The sequence below is a fragment of the Phymastichus coffea genome, unplaced genomic scaffold (genome assembly GCF_024137745.1).
Source record: "Phymastichus coffea isolate CEN01 unplaced genomic scaffold, Cenicafe_Pcof_1.1 PCOF00001, whole genome shotgun sequence".
Classification (NCBI taxonomy): Eukaryota; Metazoa; Arthropoda; class Insecta; order Hymenoptera; family Eulophidae; genus Phymastichus; species Phymastichus coffea.
The window spans coordinates 15,037,128-15,063,244 of NW_026706812.1; the positions used below are offsets into that span (position 1 = coordinate 15,037,128).

The 26,117-nt window shown below is 43.2% G+C and overlaps 1 protein-coding gene across 1 annotated transcript in view; it reads right to left on the reverse strand.

Annotated features, from left to right (window-relative positions):
• Positions 1 to 20,954: 20,954 nt before the first annotated feature.
• LOC131669586 (uncharacterized) overlaps positions 20,955 to 26,117 on the reverse strand; it is a 196,390-nt gene continuing 191,227 nt past the window's right edge. The window contains exon 33 of the mRNA XM_058944607.1: positions 20,955 to 21,823. Coding sequence (XP_058800590.1) covers positions 21,743 to 21,823 — 81 coding nt within the window. The 3' untranslated portion in view covers positions 20,955 to 21,742. The remainder of the gene's footprint in view (positions 21,824 to 26,117) is intronic.

The following is a 26,117-nucleotide window of genomic DNA, read 5'->3' on the forward strand; positions in this document are numbered from 1 at the left end:
TGTGATCTTGTTTAGTTCATCCTTCGATGCCGTCTTTATCTCCTCAATCGTGGCAAAACGCCGTCCTTTCATGGGCCTCTTCAGTTTTGGGAAGAAGAAGTCACAGGGGGCCAGATCTGGGGAATACGGTACCTGTGGCATCGTTACTGTGTTGGTTTTAGCCGAAAATTCGCGCACAAGCAACGATGTGTGAGCAGGGGCGTTATCATGGTGCAAATGCCAATTTTTGTTTTTCCACAAATTCGGACGTTTCTGGCGGATTGCTTCGCGCAAATTGCGCATAACTTGCAGGTAATATTCCTTATTTACTGTTCTACCCTATGACAAGAACTTATGATGCACCACGTCCCTGCAGTCAAAGAAAACTGTAAGCAAAACCTTTACATTTGATCGAACTTGGCGTGTTTTTTTTGGTCTTGGTGATCCAGAATGCCTCCACTGGGACGATTGAGTCTTAGTCTCGACGTCATAACCGTATACCCATGTTTCGTCACCTGTTATAATCCTGTTGAGTAAATCTGGATCATCGTTGACATCATTCAGTAGCTCTTGGGCGATGCTCATGCGACGTTTCTTTTGGCCGAAATTGAGCAATTTCGGAACAAACTTCGCTGACACACGTCTCATGTCTAAAACACTCGTCAAAATTGATTGGCACGAATCAAATGAGATGCCAACATCATCAGCAATTTCTCTAATGGTAATTCGACGATTTCCCAACACTATTTTCTTCACTTCTTCAACATTCTCATCAGTTGTTGATGTGCGGGGGCATCCAGAACGAGGTTCGTCGTCGGTGTCTTCTCGGCCTTCTTGGAAGAGTTTATACCACTTGTAAACATTTTTTTGGCTTAAAGTAGACTCACCGAATGCCACTTTCAGCATTTCAAGTGTTTTGGAACATTTGATTCCATTTTCCACACAAAATTTAATGCAAACTCTTTGATCTATGTTTTTAGACAGCAGCAAATCGTGGAGCACGCAAAACACTTCTAACCTTGATGCCTCTCACAAACAAACCAAACATACTACAAAGCTGAAATTTGGAACGTATGTTCTAGACGAGTGTACCGACATAACCAAATAAAAAAGTCGAAGATCGAACGGACGTAGCCCGCTAAATTTCAAAATTCACCTTACTTTTTGATCACACCTCGTATAATTTAAATAAATTATTTAATTTTTTGTCGACTTTTCGACATATTGGTGTCGTTTTTGATAGATAGATTTAATTAAATAGTACTCATGAAGTAATAGAATTGTAAATTATGTAAAATTATATTTTGGAGAATTATATTGATAAATGGAAAAAGTAACCAAAATCAGTTTTAATATACACAAAATTTTAACTTTTTCCTGGAAGGTTTCATTATCAGTCTGAAAAAAATAAATAACAAGATATTTTTGTTATAATATTTCAATATTTTTTATAGATTTATTTGTTATTATTAATTATAACTAAATTTATTTAAAAATATTTCATTTGCAAGGATAACGTCTTGTATAGCCATTACTTTTTCATCGTTAATAATTTTAATATCATCTAAAATTTTAACTCGCAAAATAAAAGTTTTTATTGTAATAAAAAACTTTATATGATTTTAATAATAGGAAATTTTTTTATATAACTAGAACTGAACTTATTGTACAGCAATGTCAGAGTTGAATCATTTATGGTAGACATAAAACTATTTTTATAAGTTTATTGTTATATATCTATAGATGCAATCATGAATGTAGTGAATTTGAATTTATTGTTCAAAAAAATACAAAGTTCGTGGATTGTTCCACGTATATTTGTAATGTTTAAAGTATAAACAAGTTACCTATACATAGACTAGATACATAAACAAAACTTACGTACTACGGACAACAAACTATATTAAAAAAAATATATATATATATATATTGTAACGGGGTAGCTTACCGTTTAATTATTTTTATTAAGACGATCGCGTAAATACGCTCGCAATCACCTATATCAAATAAGAAAGTCGGAGAGCAAGAGGGAACGGGTGTCAGTCAACCAACAAACTACGAATACAGAGAGAACGCTCTGAAAGTACTTGTTAATATCGTGTACGAACACTCTTTATTATTTGTTGAATACTACATTAGAGTCGGCCCGCGTGTTTATGTTTACATCGGCGCTCGATCGACAACAACATGCAGTGTCTGGACGCTCGCTGCTCTTTGTCTGTAGAGCTATTACATGCACGCTTCGAGCACGGAAATTTAGTTATTACGCATGCAATCGCGATCGCGAGATTAAGCTGGCCAGCTTACCTTTATTCTGCAGACGGACGAAGATGACGGTAACAAGTCGCACTGCGAGAAAGCGGTCTGTTTTTGTTCGTGTCGCGGGTCGCGAACTCGCGCGCACGTGGTTTCGCCCTCGATGGCGAAACCTCACACACACTTTCGAGGTCACAGGGCGCAGCGCTTTTCTGCTGGCTCAGGTCTGCACTCCTGGTAGCTGCACGGCACCTCGGTGACAGCGGTTACTCAAAATCAGCTCTAGTACGGACGCTCTGTTTGCGGAGTTCAATCCTGGCGACTCGTGTAGCGGTAGCTAGTGTCGTATTCACGGGCGAGCGTGATGATGGTTAAACCCTCACTGGTTCATTTTCAATCGCGCGCGTTCCGTCTGCTCGCGAGCTGAATTCCTTTGTTACATTTTTCGTCTCCCCGGTAGGTGCTGCCCCGCAGGCAGTAATTAGGTTAGATTACACAAGCCGACAAGGAAAAAAACCCAGAAACCAGACAGTACGTTCCCAAACGCTTTTGGTGCGCTGAAACCGAATCTGACCTCAGAATTGCTCCATCACCCTAGGTTTTCGAGAAATCCTAACCTAAAAGTTCAAAAAACACGATTTTTCACTATATTTCGCGTAGTATTACGTCGTAAGCCAATTTTATTTTAAAAAACGAGTAATGCTATCTCAAAGTACTACTCTTACCCTTTAAAACCCTCTTTTCAGATTTAAAAAATCTTTTTTTTCCATCGAGATATCGCAGATTGAATTTGAGTGATTTAGCGATTTCGTTACAGCACGAAATAGTGGCGAATTTCCGAATAAGGAGTTATAGTGTAATTATATGTTTTTTGGGTCACTGAATCCAAATTTAACGTCAGAATGACTCTATAATCTCAATTCCCTTAACCCTAGAGCCCCATAACCTGCGACGCTGTAACCCCTGACCGACATACTCCAAAGTCCTTAACTCTCGAGCCCTTTAACCTTCTGCGGTATAACCCCCAACCCTCACACCCCAATTTCCATAACCCTCGAGCCTTTAACCTGCGAAGCTATAACCCCCGGCCCTATCGAGGGTTAAAGAAATTCGGGTTTGGTGGACGAGGAATACCGCTGGGTCAATGGAACAACTATAGACGTCATTTCTGCGGTAAAAGAAGGTAGAAGAATTTGTGTCTGTGATAGGAAAATTCATATCCAACTTACGAATACAAGTACAATTTACGTTTACATACAAGTGTCTATAACTTACGAAATCGATCAGCTAGGATTCTTAATCTTACATTTTTCTGGTCTTCTAACGATGAAGAAAGTATCTACGTTAGCAGATATCGGATTCACTTAGGGCCTACATTTCCTTACTTGAGGATAACTGTGTATGATATTGCTCAAAAACTACAAATTTTTGTGCTTCGTTCTTCATCCGTGTTAGAGATCGTGTTTGAGCGGCAGGCTAACGGATAAGTCACTGGAATTGAATTTTTGGTATTATTTCTCGTACAACACTGCGTGCAGTACTTTTACTGATCTTTATTATTACTTTGTCTTCTAGAAACTTAATTATATTTACCCATTTCCATATTAGAATAAGTTTAGGTTAGGATTTCTCGAAAACCTAGGGTGATGGAGCAATTCTGAGGTCAGATTCGGTTTCAGCGCACCAAAAACGTTTGGGAACGTACTGTCTGGTTTCTGGGTTTTTCCATTTTTAAAATTTTGTCGGCCTGTGTTATTAGCGCTAATTTGACGTTTACCGTCACAATATACATACATACATACGTATAGAATACATATATTACAATTTTCATCAGTTTTATATTCTTATTTACTAATCAGGTATTATTTCGCTGAATAATACCTTTGAATTGAAAATAACTTTTTAATTTTTTTCTTTAACATTTGATATATCAAGCTTAGAAAGAAACATTCAAATTGGTTGATTAGAAACGGTGAAAAGATAATGTAAAAGTGCGCAGTGAGTTTTAATTCACTGATGTATTTTTTGAGAGTTCTTTTTTAAAAAATCGTATGAGTATCTATAAAATTACAGCATATGGTGATTTGTACCTTAAAGTATATCTAAATTTTCTATGCTGCGCACGCGCATTATCAAGAATTAAATTCAAGAATTAATAGTAGTTGGCACAGTATTTCTGTTACAGTAAATATGTAAGTATAGTCTAATTATATTATATTGTAGAACATAAAATTATATACAGGGTGTCCCATTTTAACTTACGCACCAAGATAACCCAAAAACTATGAGAGCTAGCGAAAAATGTTTCGAATAAAAGTTACTCGTCTCCGAGGGGGACATATTATGGTGACCTTGACTTTGACCTCGAGGGTCATTTTCAAGGTCATTTGAAGGTCAACTTTGTTTTTTCAAATAGGAACCCCTATTTTCGACCCCGGATTCGGAAAGAGCGGAAAATCCTACGTTTAGATGACCTACCATACGTGGGGTCCGGGAGATACGCCAAGGTCATTTGAAGGTCAACTTTGTTTTTTCAAATAGGAATCCCTAATTTTAACCCCGGATTCGAAAAGTACAAAAAATCTTAAATATTTTATGTAATGAATTAATTCAACTTTCCATGGCCATTTAAACGTCAAATTAATGGCAAATTACTTTACTCAGAACAGTTTCATGTTTTCATATGAGAAATAAAGTATGCGTAAATTTTAGAACACACTAAATATATTCAACTTTTTATGTACAGAGTTTAACAAAAAAATATTAGTCATTAGTAGTAATAATCAACAGTATTAGTCAATCTGATGAGGAATAACTCAATAATAACAATAATAATGATCTGTCAATAAGTTGGTGATGAATGATGCACACGCACAATTTTTTTGTTAAACTCTGTACATAAAAAGTTGAATATATTTAGTGTGTTCTAAAATTTACGCATACTTTATTTCTCATATGAAAACATGAAACTGTTCTGAGTAAAGTAATTTGCCATTAATTTGACGTTTAAATGGCCATGGAAAGTTGAATTAATTCATTACATAAAATATTTAAGATTTTTTGTACTTTTCGAATCCGGGGTTAAAATTAGGGATTCCTATTTGAAAAAACAAAGTTGACCTTCAAATGACCTTGGCGGGTCTCCCGGACCCCACGCATGATAGGTTATCTAAACGTAGAATTTTCCGCTCTTTCCGAATCCGGGGTCGAAAATAAGGGTTCCTATTTGAAAAAACAAAGTTGACCTTCAAATGACCTTGAAAATGACCCTCGAGGTCAAAGTCAAGGTCACCATAATATGTCCCCCTCGGAGACGAGTAACTTTTATTTGAAACATTTTTCGCTAGCTCTCATAGTTTTTGGGTTATCTTGGTGCGTAAGTTAAAATGGGACACCCTGTATACATACAAGTCTAACTGCGTTGTGCTGTGCAGTACGTGAATAATCGAAATAATTTTCATAACTCTTGTTAAAAAAATTGTATGATTGTCTATGAACTTAGAAAATTTGATGATTGAAAAGTGATAATATTTTTTAATATACCTAATGTAAATAACAGTTAATTTGAGACACAAAATACATATATTACCACTATGTTTAAAATAACACCAATATATCGAGAATGCGACACCAAAAACTATATAATTTATGTACATTCTGTAAAATAATACTGTATTTAATAAATAAATGTTGTATTTTTAATATAATATTAGATGATACTAATTGATACATTCCTTTGACTCTATGTTATTATTTCATATACAATACCACTATGTCGTATTGACGATACCCAAAACTCATTAATTATTATAAATTATAATTATAAGTAAATTATATGTGAATTATATATAAATTATATGTACAGGATGTTCCATTTTAACTTGTACATCAAGATATCTCTAAAACTATAAAAGAAAAAGAGAAAAAACGTTGCAATTAAAAGTTAGTCGTCTTGAGGATCATTTTCAAGGTGAAATTCAATGTCACATAATTATCAAAGACCCTTCAAGAGTGTAAAGTGGTACAGCCTGTATATGATGTTTTAAAATGATATAATAACATTTATTTTAAAAAATATTGCATTCTGTATTATATTATTTTATTTTGTATTTTATATCCTGTAAATAAACTTTTACAAATATGGGGCTAGCTCAGCAAGCTTGGTAGCGTAGACCTACTGGTATATATATATATATATGTATTGTAACGGGGAGGGATCTTGCAAAAAATGAGAAATTTGTATAAGAGCAAACTCCCACGATGCAGAGCAAACCGCCGCTCCGTCAATCACGTATGTAAGTACGTGTATTCGCTTTAACGTCAGATGATTTCTTTTTGTTGTCTTCTATCAAACGGAGTTGAACTCACCTTAAGTCACATGTATCGTGACACTCGATGAGTTTGAAGTGTGAGCGACTTTACTCCTTCTCCGCTTAATCCCCTAGACGTAATAGGATTAACACCTAAGCCTATTTCAATTTCTTAAACTATTAGGAAAATCATATGACGAAATCGGAGAATAAGTTTAACAAAGTTTATTCATAAAAAATCTATACAGTTTTTGTCGGGCCGAAAGACTGACGCACGCGAATAGGATTTACAATTAAATAATTTTCCGGTGAGAAAGAGAGAGAGAGAGAAGATACGAAAATTGGCGCGACCTAACGCTCGGCGCGAATACAAATAATTAACGCTAAACGGTTAAACAAAATACTTAATATATTCTGTCTCGCGATAATTAAGGGAGGTGCACCTACCCTGCGGTGCAATTACGGTGATCGGCCGTAATTGTTGATGCCAGTAAAATTATCAACTGCCTCCGGTTCTGATTTATCAACTGCGCTGCCTCGTATCGCCTATCAGCTCCAAATCTACTGCTACCGTAATGCTGCAATATGTTGACTACGTTGTTGCACTCGCGCACGTAATTGATCTGAAAAAAACTATCACTCGGCGAGAAAAATAGTGTAACTAAAATTCGGCGATATCCACACGTATCAACAGCTGAGACGTAACTGCTAATTTGAAAGATCGCGCGCCCCCCCTCTCTCTCAATACTTAGAACTAACGCGCGAAATTCAGAATCGCGAACGGTGCGATTAATTGAATCGACTACCGTTGCAGCCCCCTCCAAGTCCTGACTACCCGGGCAGGACGAATACCCGCGATTCGCTGCCATCAGGAACCTGAAAGTAATAAAGATGGAAAGGAAACAAAATAAACACTCCCTTCTTTATTTCGGCTAATTTATTTGCCCTCCAGGGCCTACATCATTGTTTGGCTACACCTGGCGCGCGATGTTTCGGGTAGCGCCAGTGTGTAGCCTTCTTCGGGCACCGCTGAGAGTTGGTCACCCCAGGCTCTCCACAGATGTAGCAGCCCCTTAGCTGCGACCGAGATTGAGCAGCCTCCCGTCCTCGTGATGGCTGCTCAGCAGCCAGAGGGGACTGCTGGGCACTGACTCCCTGTGAGGCGACGATGGTTACGCCTCCCACCGTGGCGGTCACACGTCCATCCTGCGACCTAACCACGATGGTGGTATCAGGAGCCATGCGCCCGTCCACATGGACCGTGAGCGTCGGTCCAGCGTCAGTAGCTCCCGGGGCTCTCTTCTCTTGAGCCGGCGCCGGGAGCGCTGCGGAGGACTCTTCTCCGTTATCCACCCGCAGCAGGGCCTCTCCATAGGCCCTCTGACGCTGAGCCATCCCTGCCCACTCCCCGAGCAACTCTTCTGCGCCCTGGCGGCTCAAAAAGCGTCTCAGGTGCTCCTGCACCTGAGACTGGAGTTCTTGAGCGAACCGCCAGGCACTCCCTACCTCGTTGATCCCCAGACGCACGTGTCTGAAGTCGAGGAGGAGAGTAGGCTGCTCAGGGATCCGGGGATGATTGCAGACCCAGTGCGAGGCCCCACAGGTTTCCCTGGGTCCTGGGCATTGGCTCGCACTGTCCGACGTAAGGGTTACGCCGGACTTGAGGGTCTGCACCCCCTGGTCCATTGTAGACTTGGGACGTTCGACACTGTCCTGGTCCTCGGTCTGTGTCGAAGCGTCCCGAGAAGCCTTCTTCGGGGCGACCCACGACGAATCCCGGAGAACCTCTGCCACCGAGGCATTACGCCGGTCCCTTCGGGTGGTCCCTTCCAACTGGACCCTGGCGAAGCTCCGCAGATCTTCAATTAGCCGCGTCGCATCAGAGCCCAGTTGCAGATCTAACAGCATCTGCGTGACCACCTCGAAGGTCTCCTCTTCGACGACGATTCTCCGGTCCATCTGAAACATCCAAAAAACAACAAATTTCGGATGAATCTCCCTGCGCAAAGAAACAATCCTAATAATAGCCGCATCCCACCGAGTTATACGCTCCCTCGCGATTCTTTGTGGGAACGTCCTGGCCCTCGTCGGTTACCGCTCGGTTTTATCGGCCCAACCGTCCTTTGTACGACGGGCACGGTCCTTTGAGGCCTACCTCTCCCTCTATTCACCTTCACGGGAGAGTTGTTGCCCCTCGCTGGATCGGTGACCGTCTCTGGAACCTTTCGAGGTCGACCTCGACCTCTCTTAGTTGGGGCAGATACCGGTAACTCCGACGTCTCGGTGGGAACTTTATCTACGACCGTGGGGGCTGCTAACTGGACCCGCTCGCTATCTGATAAATCCCCTCCCGGATTTTCGCGCGTATTCGCGGAATCGTTTGCATCCTCCGACGGCAGTTCTTCTGGCGGCTCGCGAGGTTCGATGACCTCCTCGCTTTCCTCATCCTCACCCGGACCGTAATATGGTTTAAGGTCTTTGGCATGGAAGAGCTCAGACAGGATCTCCAGCTGATTGCCTAGCCTGTACGTGTTGGAACCACAAACCTCTTCAATCACGTACGAACCGGCATATTTCGGCGCTAATTTAGCTGAAATACCTTGAGCAGCTGAAGATAGAATCCTGTTCCTCTTCCAAACCCAATCTCCGACCTTAAACTCGGGTTGCCGTCTCTTCCGGTCATAATAAGCCGCCTGACGCGCAGCTTCCTCCTTTGACTTGGAGTTAGCCCTCTCCCATAAATTAGGAAGCTTCCCCATATGTTCGGCCCAATCTTCTATAGCTTGACCCTCCGAACATTCAAGGGCTTGCTGATCTTGGGCTCTTCTGAACGTCAAAGGGGGTACTGGCTGACGCCCAAACATGAGCATCGCAGGACTATATCCGGTGGCGCTATGAGTTGCCGAGTTCAACGCGAAGTTGAACTCTGACAGGTGTTCATCCCAGCTCTTGTGATCACGGCTTACATAAGACGTGATCATGGTTTTGAGTGTCCTGTTTACTCGCTCTGTGGGATTCGCTTGGGGATGATACACGGGAGTTAAGGCGCGCTGGATGCCGTTCATCTGGAGGTATGAATCAACCTCCTGATTCTTAAACTCGGTTTCATTATCCGATAAGAATACTTCTGGCGCGCCAAACCTAGTGACAATCCTCTCGTGTAATTCCCTTGCGATTGTCTTCCCATTGGCTTTGCGTATTGCAATGCACTCTACCCAGCGAGTAAACAAGTCTACAAAGACTAGGATATACTCAAAACCTCGAGAGCTTTTGGGAAATGGACCAGTGATATCACCGGCCACCACCTGCCAGGGTCGTGACACTTGTCTACGACCCATCAGTCCGCAAGGTGCTCTTTGTTCCACCTTGCACTGCTGACATACCGGGCAACTCTTTACGTACTTCCTGACCTGATCATACATTTCAGGCCAGTAGTACAAGCGTCTAGCCCTGGAGAACGTACGCTCTCGTCCTTGATGTCCTGCTGTAGGAGCATCATGGACTTCCTGGAGCACCTGGTACCTTTTCTCCCTAGGTACCGCAAGCTTCCGCGCTTCATCGTTGTCGATGGACCCTTCACCATCCTCATCAGGCTGATAATGATACAGTCTCCCTCCCACCACCTTCCAAGTGGGGTAAGAGTGTGGATCCTGGCATACTTCCTGGTATTGTTGCAAATACCAGGCGTCAGTGGTCTCCGGCCGACTATTTATAGCACTCACTTCAATCCCCTCCTCCTCATAGGCCCTAGATAAAGCGTCTGGCACCACATTGAGATCCCCCCTTCGATATTCGATATCGAAGACATTACCTTGCAATGCTAGCGCCCATCGCGCTAATCTTCCAGTGGGATTTCTCATATTGTGGAGCCATTTCAGGCAACTATGATCGGTGACGACCCTGAAGTGATGTCCTTCAATATACGGCCGGAACTTTCCAATGGCCCATACTACTGCCAAGCACTCTTTCTCGGAGACCGTATAATTTCTCTCAGCACTGTTGAGTGATCGGCTGGCGTATTCTATTACGCGCTCCACTCCATCGACATCCTGTGCGAGAACCGCCCCGATCCCACTATCACTGGCATCAGTTTGCAATACAAACTGACCGTTCGGATCGGGTGATTGCAGTATTGGGGCGGAAGTCATCGCCTCCTGCAATCTCGTGAAAGCTCGCTCTTGCTCCTCCTCCCAAGAGAAACGTACATTCTTCTTTGTCAGGCGGTTTATAGGTTCAGCGATCATGGCAAAGTCGGGTATAAAACGTCTATACCACGAGGTCATTCCCATGAATCGCTTCACCTGTTTGACAGTCCGGGGTGTTGGATAATATCGGGCGTATTTTCTCGGGATCTGGTCTTACTCCGTCCTGGTTCACAAGAACTCCCAAGTACCTGACTTCCGTCTTACAGAAGTGACTTTTGGCTTTGTTGATGGTTAGGCCCGCACCTAGAATTCTTTTCAATACCATTTCTAGGTGCCGCTTATGCTCCTCAAAGGACGACGAAACCACAATTACGTCGTCAAGGTAAGCAAAAGCGAATGGATCCATATCCGGGCCTATCACCTTGTCCATCAACCTCTGGAAGGTCGCTCCTGCGTATGACAGTCCGAAGGGCATTCTCTTAAATTGAAAGTGCCCTAATCCAGGAACTGTAAACGCTGATATTGGACGCGATCCTTCCTTTAAGAGAATTTGATGGTACGCACTGCTCAAGTCCAAAGTAGATATGAACTTTGCATCCCTTATTCGTCTTAGGATGTCGTTCATATATTGTAAAGGATAGGCATCAGGTTTGGTAATTGCATTTAACTTTTGATAATTTACACAAAACCTATATTTTCCATCTGCCTTCTTTACCATTACTACTGGACTTGACCATTCGCTGGTCGCTGGTTCGATAACATCCTTTTCCAGCATATCTTTAACCAGCTTGTGCATTTCCTCTCGCACTCTATCTGAGACTGGGTAGTACTTCTGTTTGATGGGTCAAGCATTTCCAACATCTATTTCATGCTCAACCCCCACGGCACAACCTAAAGTCTGACCTCCGTCAGGAATCAATCTTCCGACGAGGTCTTCAATTTCTTCAAGCTGTGACTCCGTGGCTTCCCATAGTCCTACCGGTGCGAGAAATGCCGTACCATCAATTCCAGCCACTTCCATTGGTACTTTCACTTGGGCGTCCTTAAGCCATAATTCATCCTCATCGGGATCCAAAACTGCGCGGAACTCTCTTATAAAGTTCGCGCCTACATAGCAGTCATCTGTGAGCAGCGGCGTAATGGCGACTCTGATTGCCTTCGTGATTCCCCCTACTTTAAAAGGGAACATCACGTGACCAATTATAGGGCACGAGCGTCCATCAGCAAGCCTTGCATCGCCCGCCCTGGTCACATTCAACCCGAGTCCCATCTCCGATGCTAATCTCAGCCCTAATTGATCCATGACCGTGGATGAGGCGCCGGTATCATAGAGTGCTCTAATTTTAAAGTCACCTATGTCTACCCGCAACCACCACCTGGTCTCATCCTCTGGGTCATATCCACGAGTTGCATCTTTGCCTCCCTTCGTCGTGTTTTTCAGCAGTTTTTTCCCTTCCGCTGCTGCGACGACGATAGACTTGCTTTTACTTGTGGATTTCTTCGGCAGAGGAGCTTTTTGTGTGGAGAGGCCTTCCCTGGAATATTCCCCCTCCTCCACAACCTGTATATGGCCATCTGGTCCTTCCAGAATGACCACTGCTCTATTCTGCCGAGGGCTGGCATCGGGTTCGATCGCCTTCTGCTCTAACGTACTGCTAGGTCCTGGACTCTCTTGATGCCCTTCCAGGACCTGTTTGGATCCCTGGGTCGCCGACAATTTGCTGTTTCCCATCGGCGACCCGCGGCGAGAGGTCGAATCTAGTGGAGGCGCGAAGATGACCTCTTCTCTTCGCTCTCCTTGCCGTTTCCCTTGTTGCAATCTGGGCAGAACTTGCGACTGAATCCCAGCTTGCCACAAGCGGAACACTGGAGAGGCTTGGTGAAGTCGATCTTCCGCCTCTGCCCATCTCGCCGCTCGCCAGGAGACCTGGGAGAAGGGGAATTTTTCCTTCCCCCACGCCATCGGCTCTTACGCTGTTCTGGAGGGCTGCCTTGCTTGTCAGTGGCCAGCTTGCGTAACATCCGCTCGATGCCCTCCAGACGTTCTTCCATCTTCTTATCAGAAGTGGGAGCTTGCGTAGCCGATACCGACGCTTGTTCGGTAGGCCTCCTGGCAGAGTTCTCCACTCCCTGTCCGCGCTGCGGATCTCCCTCCTTCTTCGCACGCTCTTTCCCTTCGCTGGCCATTGCAGCGGTTTGGGATTTACTATCAGCCGTTCTTTTGCTCGGCTGGTAGGCGTGCTGAGGGAAGATCGTCGAATTGGGGTCAGCGAATACACGTGGACGACGACCGTAAGATAAGGTGTTCTGTACTTCGGTCGCCCTCCTGTTGAATTCGCGTATCAACTTCATCTCGCTCCGACGCAGCTGAATTTGGATGTTTGGAAGGAGGTTTGCATGGAGTAAGTCTAATAACCTCTCCAAGGGCATGGGTGGTTCTAGTCTATTGACAAGAGCCACCAGGTTGGACACGTAGTCTCGCACTAGTTCGTCCTCGCCCTGGAACCGGTTCTGAGCTTCCTGCAATAGCCTTTGTTGCTGTTGCGTACTTGTGCCGAACCAGTCCCGGGCGTCCGCGACGAACTCTGTATAACTGAGCCACTGGTACTTGTTATTATCGTACCAGGTCCTCGCGTTACCTTCGAGGATCTCTGATACGGAACAAAGTACTTCGTCATCAGTTAGCCCTGCACCTACGCGCAGATCTTCCAACCTTGACAGAAACGTATCTACGCTCTGTGCCCTACTGCCCGCAAACCTCAATTTCCATCCGCGGACAATTTTCCCAACATCTCGGGTTGTGGAGAGCCCTGAGGATATTTGATGTCCGGTGCCAGCTGATCCGCTTCGACTCCTCTGTCGAACAGGTTCGGATCTCCCATAATCTTCCGGATCCTCTTCCTGTCCTCTTCTTTGGAGGACTTCCGGTGGGGTGACTTCCCTCCTTCTGGGTTGTGGTCTTGGAGGAGCCGGTGTGCTTCCCGGGATCCCAGAGTCGTAGTGACAGGTGTATGTGTCCTGAAAGTCCACATTACGTGCGGAACGTGGTTGAACCGAGTCGCGCAGAGAAGAACGACTTGCATTGGCCATATCATGCATTGTCTCTTCCAGCTCTCGTATTCGCAGACGCATATCCTGCGCCTCGCGCTCCGCACACACCTGTATTCCCTGCAGAGTCTGTAGGGTTTCCAGGATTCGACCTACCAGTTTGTGGTTACGGTCGACTCCTTCCTTCAGGTACTCTATTTCTCGGAAGGCTTCTCTCAAGGACAATTCTTCCTGAGGCTCCTTCCGGGTGCAGGTTTCCTGCGACCTGAGATCCGGATTGCTCCGCCTCCTTTCTCCCTCCTTCTGTTCTTGCGTGTGGAGGGCCTTTTGGACGAGTTCATCCTCTTCATGGCGGCTGGCTTCACCTTCAGAGTCCTCATCTGGGCAGGTGAATGTTCTTGACATATCAGTCAATGCTATTCCCTCCCTATTGATGATTCTGAGGGGATGGTCGCTGTTATCATCCGCGTTGGAGTTTTCCAACTCGTCACAGACTGTGACGAGCCACGCTTGTCGGGATCGCCTCCTGCGTCCCGCCACCTCTTTGCTGTGCGTGGTCTCTTGAAAATCTGTGGCGGTGTACTCACCCAGCAACCATCTCCCAAGCCTAGCCGCCTGTTGGATGACACTTCCATCCTTGCGCAGTTCTAATTCCGCTAAGTAGCGTTCACGCTGTGCGGAGGTCAGCTCGAATGCCCAATTGTCAATTTGAGCTGACAACAGAGCCATCTTGCCTCCGCACGGGTGTAGGATGCGGTTTAGGTTTAAAATTTTCGGCCTAATCGACCACTACCGCTTCCTATCACCCACGGTATGAGCGGGGTATACACTATTTAGTGTAACTACCCTTATTGCCTCCTTTTATAAGGCTCAAATTCGCGAGATTATGAGCGCGTGCAGTTCCGCAAACTTTCTATAAATATTATAAAAATATCCTACCTAAGGTCGGAGCCTGCTGTTTGCTTGCTCCGCCTGGCTAATAATTGAACTGCACGCTTGGGTCACGCTCTCTGCCTTTATCGTCGATCAGGTGCTACCAACCCCCCTTTATCCACCAAACTGTGGCTGAAATGGGTTAACACCTGATTATCCCGTACGACCTGAAATCACTTCGACCTATCAATAATTATCGCTTTCGGCCCTTATTACAATATTCTTAACAATTTTTAGCTAAAGGTTCGAAGTGGTTTCGTTTTTTTCCCCAGCAGAGGGCGTACCGCTCACGATCTCGCTCTACCACCCGCTCAAACCTCCCTAAGCGCTCGCGCAATCGTCTCTCTCTCTCGTGCGTCGATTACCTTCGACGCACAATCCTATTCGCACGACACGGGTCTTAATACCAGTTGGGCGCCATGTAACGGGGGGGGGGGGATCTTGCAAAAAATGAGAAATTTGTATAAGAGCAAACTCCCACGATGCAGAGCAAACCGCCGCTCCGTCAATCACGTATGTAAGTACGTGTATTCGCTTTAACGTCAGATGATTTCTTTTTGTTGTCTTCTATCAAACGGAGTTGAACTCACCTTAAGTCACATGTATCGTGACACTCGATGAGTTTGAAGTGTGAGCGACTTTACTCCTTCTCCGCTTAATCCCCTAGACGTAATAGGATTAACACCTAAGCCTATTTCAATTTCTTAAACTATTAGGAAAATCATATGACGAAATCGGAGAATAAGTTTAACAAAGTTTATTCATAAAAAATCTATACAGTTTTTGTCGGGCCGAAAGACTGACGCACGCGAATAGGATTTACAATTAAATAATTTTCCGGTGAGAAAGAGAGAGAGAGAGAAGATACGAAAATTGGCGCGACCTAACGCTCGGCGCGAATACAAATAATTAACGCTAAACGGTTAAACAAAATACTTAATATATTCTGTCTCGCGATAATTAAGGGAGGTGCACCTACCCTGCGGTGCAATTACGGTGATCGGCCGTAATTGTTGATGCCAGTAAAATTATCAACTGCCTCCGGTTCTGATTTATCAACTGCGCTGCCTCGTATCGCCTATCAGCTCCAAATCTACTGCTACCGTAATGCTGCAATATGTTGACTACGTAGTTGCACTCGCGCACGTAATTGATCTGAAAAAAACTATCACTCGGCGAGAAAAATAGTGTAACTAAAATTCGGCGATATCCACACGTATCAACAGCTGAGACGTAACTGCTAATTTGAAAGATCGCGCGCCCCCTCTCTCTCTCAATACTTAGAACTAACGCGCGAAATTCAGAATCGCGAACGGTGCGATTAATTGAATCGACTACCGTTGCAGTATATGTATATATGTATATATAAACATACGTATACAATCACACGTAAGCATGCACACGTGCACACACATACATACACATACACCTTTTTTAGTGGCAGTGCATTCTGCCACTATGAAAAGTGTAGCCTCGAAAATAGAAGCACCAACCAAAAATGGCTAAGGTGCTCCAGATTAACCTCAACCACTGCGAAGTAGCCCAAAAACTGCTTTCATAGTTGGTTAGAGAAGAGAGAATCGACATTGACATCATAAGCGAGGACTACAAGGACCTTAATAAGCCTGGTTGGGTGAGGGAAGCTTCTGGCAGGGTGGCTATCTAGGTATATGATAATTTACACAGATAGCCAAAAAGATGAAAATCCCCTTTCCCTGATTCACCTGCGTGGAGGTAAGCCGGTATGCTTTTATACAGTTGTTATCTCCCGCCCAGAAGTAATGGAAGCGAGGACGATGACCAGGAGTAATTGAGGTCCATGGATGCCATTGTAACAAGTGCCAGATCTTCTCGATTGCCAATGGTAATTAGGGGGGATTTTAACGTCTGGACGACCGAGTAGGGAAGTGTAAGAACAAACTCACGTGGTAGCACACTCCTTGAGGTCTTCTCAACTCTGGAGCTGGAGATTGCTAACGAAGACCCGATTCCACCCTTCTGGAGGGCTAGTAAGTCGTCGATAGTCGATTTCACCTTCGTCGATCCTAGTCCATCGATTGACTGAAAATGTAGTTAGTTAGTTATATGGTCAGCGACCATCAAGCCATCGTGTACCAGTTCACACATCTAGCAAGTCAGCAGAAGAGGTTGCTAAAGAGACAGAGCAGAGATGGGCTACAATAACCTTCGACCAGGAAATGTCCCTTTGCTCTCTGGAAGGGTCAATAATTGAAGAAAGACCGGAGGAAAGAGCCAATGCACTAACCAGAGCCTTATCAGCGGCTTACTATGCCTCTATGGCCGTGCGAATCAATTCTCACGACCGCCAACTAGTTTTACTGGTGGAACGGAGACATATATACGAGGGTGGTCGGATAAGTACTTAGCCTACAAAAGAAAAACGAAAATTTTGGAAAAGTGACGTTTTATTTTTTAACATAGTCTCCTTTTAATTCGATACACTTGGCCCAGCGATGCTCCAACTTCTTTAACCCGTCTGAAAAATACGTTTCCTCGAGGTCTGAAAAGTAGGCTTCCGGGGCAGCGATTACCTCCTCATTCGACTCAAATTTCTGCCCGGCGAGTGACTTTTTCAAGTTTGAAAACAAAAAGAAGTCGCACGGGGCTAAATCTGGAGAATACGATGGATGGAGCAGCAGTTCGTAGCCTAATTCGACCAATTTGGCCATGGCGACGGCGGAGGTGTGAGCCGGTGCGTTGTCATGGTGGAAGAGCACTTTTTTCTTCGCCAAATGGGGCCGTTTTTTCTGCAATTCGACGTCGAATCGGCCCAATAATTCGGCATAGTACAGCCCTGTGACCGTTTTGACCCTCTCCAGGTAGTCGATGTAGATCACACCTTGTGAATCCCAGAAAACGGTGGCCATCACCTTTCCGGCCGATGGGATAGTCTTCGTCTTCTTCGGAGCACTTTCGCCGGGTAAAATCCATTGTTTCGACTGTTTTTTGATCTCTGGTGTATACCAGTGGATCCATATTTCGTCGACTGTCACGTAACGACGCAGAAATTCCTTTAGATTGCGCTTAAACAGCGTTAGACATTGCTCTGAAGTTGTCTCACGGTTGCGCTTGTTGTCCGGAGTGAGCATCATTTCATGCAGCCCAAAATTTCATGCAGGACATGACCCACGCGGTCTTTTGAGATGCCTACGATCTTAGTTATCTCGTGCAACTTCAATCGTCGATCTGCCAATACGAGATTGTGAATTTTTGTCACGTTATCCTCCGTGGTAGCCGTTTTCGGAGCACCTGGACGTGGCTCTTCAAAAATCGACGTGCGACCACGGTGAAACTCGTTAAACCAATTTTTGACGGTCGCCATCGAAGGAGAAGAGTCACCGTACACAGCATCCAAGCGCTTTTTGATTCCGCTGCGCGATTTCCCTTCCAAAAACAAGAATCGAATCACCGACCGATACTGCTCTTTTTCCATTTTTCAAAAATCAACGGACATACTTGCTTTCACATGCTCTAAAAAATAAACTACAACTCCGATCCGGATGAAATCTTGACAGTAACCATGGAGAAGGTTGTACTACATGATAGAATATTTCTTTTGCGAGAGTGGTGCCATCGGGCGGTGAGGCTAAGTACTTATCGGACCACCCTCGTAATTAAGACGGGAGTACCTGCGGGCTCAAAGGCTGCATCAGAGAGTTTGGAACAAGCCATGATATGAAGAGCTAATCATGTCTTATGAGAGAAAGCGGAAGGAACTGAAAGCCGCCATCAAAAAGACCAAAAGAAAGCGTTGGCAGAGAGTTTCTGCGAAGAATTGGACCATTATCCATGGGGCAGACTATATATGGCGATTATGCACCTACTGGATAGGATCATGCAACACTTGTTTCCTAAATACAGGCAACGGGCGGGTGATATCTGACTGGGGCTGGTGACGGCAAACCACGCAGCCGAGTCGCCGGAAGTGAGTGAATCCGAGCTGAGGGGATGCCTCAAGAATATCTATCCAAAAAGCCACAGGATCAGATGGAATCCCAGGGCTGGCTATAAGGACCGCGGCGGTGAATTCTTCTTTCGTATTTCGGAATATGTTCAGTTTGTCTAGCAGAAGGATGTTTTCCATCACAGTGGAAGGCTCAGAGGTTGGTCCTCCTTCCTAAGGGAAATATACCTCCTGAAAAGCCATCCTCGTATCGACCACTATGTATGTTAGACATAGTAGAGAAGCTCTTTGAGCGCGTGATTTATACCAGGACAAAGGCGGCCATACACCGAGCAGGGGATTTGTCCTACAATCAGTTCGGCTTCAGGAAGGGTCCTTCAATCATAGACACGATAGGCTGAGTTGTGAACATTGCTACAAAAACCATCAACAGTGGAAGGAGTACCAGGCATATGTACGCTATAATCGTGTTGGACATCCGAAATCCTTTCAACTCGGCTAGGTGAGATAACATTATGTTGTCTCTAGAGCATTTCAGGGTGCTGCTTTACCTCAGGAAGGTCGTCTCGAGCTATCTCGCAGACTATATTCTATAACATCTATTCTCTAACATCGAGGACGGCATTCACTCTTATAACATCTCAGCAGGTGTGCCGCAGGGTTAGGTTCGGTCCTCGGACTGCTACCCTGGAACATTGTGTACGATGAATTGCTTAAGCTGCAGGTACCGGAGAGTGTCGCGATAGTGGCCTTCGCGGACGATGTAGCGCTAGTAATCGCAAAGATCATCGAAGAGATAGAATATCTCGGAGATGTCTCTGTCACGGTTCGTAGTAGCCGACTGGTTGAGATACCAAAGCTTACTTCTGACGGCTGAAAAGACTAAAGCTTTGCTCACTTCCAGGACAAAGATGAAAAGGTATGCCAACTTTACAGTAAAGGGAAAACGGATACGGTCGGTAGAAACCATTAAACATTTAGGTGTTATCCTCGATACGCGGCTATTGTTCAAAGAACATTTCGAGAATGCAGCCTTTAAAGGCTACTGATGTAGCCCATGCACTTACAGGCATCATGCCTAATATAGGGGGACCAAAGCAACCACGAAGGTCCCTCTTCTCATCGGTAATAAATTCTGTCATTCTGTATGGAACTTTGATTTGGGCTGACGCCTTACAGAAACATCAAGGGTGTGGGGCTGCATGCCGGAGAGCCTGCAGGATGGCCGCGCTACGGGTGACATGTGCCTATCGTACTATATCAGACATTGCTCTGTCGTGGTAGCGGGTAGACTTGTTGGCAGTTTAAAGAGCTGTGAGATATTGCGAAGGCCGGTGATCTGACGATGACCAACGTGACGCCCGATGGACAAACAAGACGATGACGGAATGATAATGTAGATAGGACTTATTGTTAGCCGAGCAGAAACCACGGCTTCGTCACTTTTCAATTTACACAGATGTTGACAGGCCACAGCAAATTCCGCAGTTACCTTTACCGTATAAAAATAATTAGTGACCCGGAATGCCTGGCCTATCTTAATGTCATCGAGGATGTGGGGCATGTGCTGTTCCAGTACCCTCAGTTTAAGGAAGAACGGAGTCACTTCTAAGCTTCATGGAAGGGCCCCTGGACCCCCAAGGGCTTAGACATATGTCTCCTCAGCTCTTATTATGGATACATCGGTAGAGGACCGGATAGATTTCATCAGAAGAGAAGCGGAAAGAGTCAGCTGTCATGTCATACCGGCCGCGGGATTAGGTAAAAAGAGTTAGGAGTTTAGTGGATAGGCCGGGGAAAAAGTCACAGTTTTATTTACACAACTGAGGCCTTACTCTAGGAGAGTTCCATACACGGTGAGTCCCGATGTCTCATTATGGTGCGTAAAGTATTCTTCAACTTTTCGAAAAAAAAACACACACAGCTATTCATCATATGCTGAAGCATAATAAGAGAACGATTGTCGGAAACTTTACGGATGGTTTTCTATCCGTAAAAGTGGATGTTGTCACAAATACAATTACGTATCTCTTATTTTGTTGAGTACTACATTGTATCAAGAAAATATTGAAATTGTTAAGGTCGAGTTGGGGATTTTTTTGTTAGAGATTATTTTGTGTGCCAATGTTATGCAGTAGTTGGAAATTATCGTTGTTTTAATTTCATTTTTTACTATTAAAAAAATATTTTCTACTCAGAGATTTTTTTTACGCATAAAATTACATTAGTAACAAATATTAATAATATTAATAATTAATATTTTTTACTAATGTAAAAAATATTCACTATATTTAATTTCACTGTGGCACGAAAAGAAAGTGTCTGAATCATACAGATATCATACATTTTAATTTACTGAATATGAATATAAGATTAAAATTGATACATTACTTGTCATTTTTTTCCCATTTATAAACTTTTTTTTCGAAAACGTCAAACTATAACTTTCACTACAACAGTCAATAACTTAATCTAAAATAATCGGACTTATTTTCCTCTATTAGCATTACATAATTTAAAAAATGCAGTTAGATTAATTTTTCTGTCATTTTCTACCACGAGATATTTCATTTTGTCTATTATTTCTCCAAATATTTAATGGCATTACAAAATCCTTTACAAGAAGAACTTACAAGCCAGTAAATAAATATGAAGTTGTCGTGGGTGCTCTGGATATGATCTTGAAAGAATAGTGCAATTTCGCAAGTCAGAAAAATCGACTCACGAAAACGATAGGCAAACTGACATAGTAGACAACAAATATGCCAGCATACAACTCTTAATAAACTTGAACAAATGAACTATACTGCGAATACGTGTGATACGTATATTATAATTGACACAATTCAATATTTTACATAAGAGATCTCAAAAACAGCGTATGACCTAATCTTTTCTTTTTTTTCAAGTGCACATCACATCTCAATCAATCACGCAGCAAACGACAATGAATACAACTCTCTTGTCTTATTCTACTCGTTGAAATAGATCACCATGAAATATATTTATATAAATAATAAGTAATGTAAATTGAATTATATGAGAGCAAATTTTCACTCGGTATATCTGACAAATTTCATTTTGTACAATTATTCAATATATTTTAAGCAAATACACTATTGCCTGCCTCCTATGATAATATTTATCTAATCTTCATCTCCATCAAGTTGCCCGTAATCTAATTCAATAGATGGTATCCCAGTTGCGTCTTCTTCGTTGAAAGTATCCTAAAAAAAAGAAAAAGCGTTAAAAAAAATTTCGAAACAATTTGGAAATTGAAGAAGTGTCGAAGATTCTTAATTAACAATTATTATAAATACTCTAAAATATTCTGCATACGACAAAAGTGAAAAACTCTTTCGGTCAAATAGATAAAAACTTTGAAAAAAGGGCCTTGGGGCCCTGAATAAAAATTCTTGTGGTCCCAACTCACCAAAATAAATACCCGAAGCGCTAGAGATCGTCATAGGTCAAAAAATCAGTACAATGTTGCATGATCAGGTGATGTACGAAATAAATCCTAAATGCCATTCAGTACAAATCAGAGTAGTTATTATTGTTTTCTATATTTCTGATGATTTGTTATATATTTCGCTGAATTTAAATCTTAGGTGATTTTAATTTAATAAGGGAAAGATAAACATCGTTCCAAAGTTAAATCAACAAGTTTTAAAAATCTACATAATTAATTCAGGTTTGACCGAATAAGATGGTCAGAATGCCCTTAGAGCTCACTGGAAAAGTAAATAGGTCATTATGTCTAGCATGTTTAGAAACCTCTTTTGTTAAATTTTTAGATCCCTATATTAACCTAGGGTAGTACTAGATCTTATTTTGTGTTGGGGATTTTGTAACGATATCTCGGTCATTTTTTGAGTTAGAAAAAAATTTCTTATTTATTCTGTAGGGGTTTTTAATCCCCACAAAACTGTCTGAACTAAACAATTTTTGGTGCAAAATTCACATTTTCATAACTTTCTAAAAATTTCACCATTTTTTTTTTAGTTTTTCGCTTCTAGCGCTGTACATTCAAATTGTATGGTAAAATGAATAGCTCTATTATATTTTACATCAAAACATACATGGAAAACATATACCACACATTTATAATTAACACCATTACATCATAAGTAGTGCAATTACCCATATGTTACACTTCTAAATCAAAGGTTGGAAATTGGATCATTGATTTATACTTCTATAATGGTATGGACAATGAAAGTGTAATATATCTTTTAGATGTATTTTTTCACGCTATCCATTTTACCATATAACTCACTCACAAATCGTTAAAAGCGAAAAACCACTAGAAAATCATCTTAAGGTTCTTAAATTTTAATATATTTAAAAAAAAATCATTTTTACTAATAGAAAATAGTCAATGAATAATGCGATGACTAATATAATCTTGAATAAACAATTTTCTTTATCTATGAAATATTTTATCACCTTTTTACAACAATAAAAATATATTGATCTATATTAATCCTCATCACTATCTTCTTCAATAACAGGAATCATATTATCTTGTTCATAGATCCTTGTGAGATATTCTATAGGATTTACAATGTAGGATTGCATTCTAGCATATGATAAATAGTAAATAACGGCAGCAATATAAGAATAACAACCGATTCTTTTCTCGCCATTAGTGCACTTACAGTAATAGCGTAAAATGCCAGCTCAACCTAGAGAATCTGGTTTATAATGGATATAGTATTTGTACACTGTATCTATGTCTTGATTGTTCTTCTGCTTTGAGAAGATCAGATGATATTTTACAATAGCCTACATTAAACTCATTTGTCACACCCATCATTTCAGCCAAGTAGAATATCGCCTGCTGCATTTGATATGTTCCAGTGAATAATTTTGTTAGATCTTTACTGTCTTTTCAGGAAAAACTTGTATATCAGCACATGTCAATTTTACGAATAAACTGGGGTTTCGGCTATACCATCCTGATCTTATCTCTACGGCTAAGCTATTTTCTATAGAATTTTTGTCAAGAACATAACATAATATCTTATTATCTGAAGAAGCAGTTGTAACAGATAGGCGCGTCATCGATACGCTTTTGCTATCAATTCTTTAAGGGAGATAAAAGATGCCCTTTCGCTCTCAGTAATCAAAGAGGAAAGAGAGGAAATAGTTCCACAAATAATTACCTACACCGCTTATCAAATGCAAAATTTTATTTCTACCTATTAACAAACAACAAACGAACAAACTCAATATAAATCTCTCATACTAATTATGGAAAGAACAGAAGCGAACGCATGACTAGTTACAAACTACGATGTTGTCAACCGGAATGACTTAGGTGCGAGCTACCCACCGGGTGAACGCCTGGCTACCGAGCATTACCGTACTCAAATCTACCGCGATCACAAGTCTGCCATGGCGGGAGAGATTAGAGAGATGAAAATCTGACCTTGTCTTCTTCGGGCTGATTGACTTGGTGAAATAGGAGTACCGTTTTCCATACCTGCGCTGTGGCTTCTTTATTCTGGGCTCTCCGAGCGATGACTAACTAACCCAGGAACCATTAACTCCGGTTCTGCCATTTCTACTGGCGCAGTCTGGAGTCTCAGCGACTTCCGCAGTTGATCCCAAGCCTTTTTTCCATCACCGTCCTTGCTCTCGTCAGATCAGCTGCACAAGGACCACGGCAGCGCAGGCAGCAATGGATAAGCACATCGAGTCACCCACAGTTTTTGCACACTCGACGGACTAAAGGCGGATTAAGGCAGGTCATCCGTGAATGTGCCCCCATTCCGCAGTTGAAGCAATGGAACGACAGCACATTCAACTTCTCATTCCAAGGTACCGGCGCTAGGCCACGAATGAAGGTTCCCCGCACCAACCTCATGCCCGTCTTGTCTACCCTGCTCGGCATCTCAGAAGGCGAAACTAAGCTCACTATTTGGGGAGATAGGGTAGATTGGACCAGCGAGAGGGTCGGCTGCTTCGGTACAATCGGTTTACTTCTCGAGGCCTGCACCATGACATCCACTGAAATTACCGGCGGTGTGAGGGTGCTTATTGTCTCCACAATAGCCCTCTCTGCCGCCCGAGGTATCGACGACGTCCGATCGGAAGATGGCCTCTCAAATTACACACAGACAGGTTGAATCAGATCGAGCGCTTCCTTTTACCCATGTTCTTACGGGCCTCAGCCTCTTGCTTCCTCTCGTCTTCCCTACAACCAGCCAATGGAAAACGCACAAGCCCACCTCGTCGGACAAACTAGTACAACAGGTGCAGTCTCTGCCGTTCAAGTGGCTTTTAAGGAAGGGGAGCGTGAATGTGCGGCTGCGGAGCTACCCGAGGCAGCTCTCGAGCCTGAACCTTTTCCTCTTCTGAGTCGCTCGAACTCAACACCACCTCCAGAATATCGTTGGTGGCACCTTGCAATAAGCAACTGTAGGCCTTCTACCAATCATCGCCCGCGGCTTCTATTTGCAGCTCTTCCTGAGAAGCGCCCAGCCACGACAGATTGAAAACCCGGTATTTTTCACCTGGGCTACTCTTTTCCAGCTGATATAAACCTCAAATTTTTCGCCGCCTCGCGACTACAAAGCGTCGTAATCCGGAAGGCTGGGCTCCGATGTACGACCTCATCCCATGTATGCGTAGGCGTGGTAAAACATATCGTCGTCTCTGTTCTTCTACCTCCCGTCAGCAAACGAACTTCGAGCTGATCGCTTACAAACGGCGTTGATGGCGAAGGCAGTGGCGATGACAAAGGTTGTCCCTCTACCTTTCCGCCCTCAGACCCGCCAACCAATGCTCGAGCTAACTACGAGATACAGGAGACAACTCGGTATCATCAGAGGCCACCTGCCCTACGTTCGAAATTGTGGCGGCAGGTTTCAACATCTAGTTTACTTCCATAACCTCAGCAGCTTCTGGTGGATGTGTCGAAGCCATCCAAACACCCGTCGACTCCTAAATCGCAGAAACCTGAAAAATACGGCTTGACTTTTCAGTTTCCTCAGCTATCAATTTCCGGCGTTGATTAAACTTTAAATCAAATTATATGTCACTACACCTGTTTTGCCTGATAAATCATATACTTACTTTCGTGGCGATACGTAACGTTTAATCTCGGAAACCTGCACTCTAACCATACGATGTTTATTAGTTCTAGCTAACTCATAGATTTCGGGCGAAATTATCGAAATTATCTAACATGATCCGCCGTGAGGGATATACCCGGAAATACGAATACATTCGTCGTAATCCGGAAGACTTTGGGCGTCGACTACGAAACATGGATACACCACTACACTCCTGGAACCAAAGAATAGTCCAAACAATGGATTACCGCAGGAGAACCAGCCCCAAAGAAGGCAAAGACAGTAAAGTCAGTTGGCAAGATTATGGCCACGGTTTTCTAGGATGCGTATGGAATCATCTACATCGACTACTTGGAAAAGGGCCAGACGATCACTGGACAATATAAAGCGTCATTATTAGGTTAGCTGAAAGAAAAAATGAGACAAAAACGTCCTCACT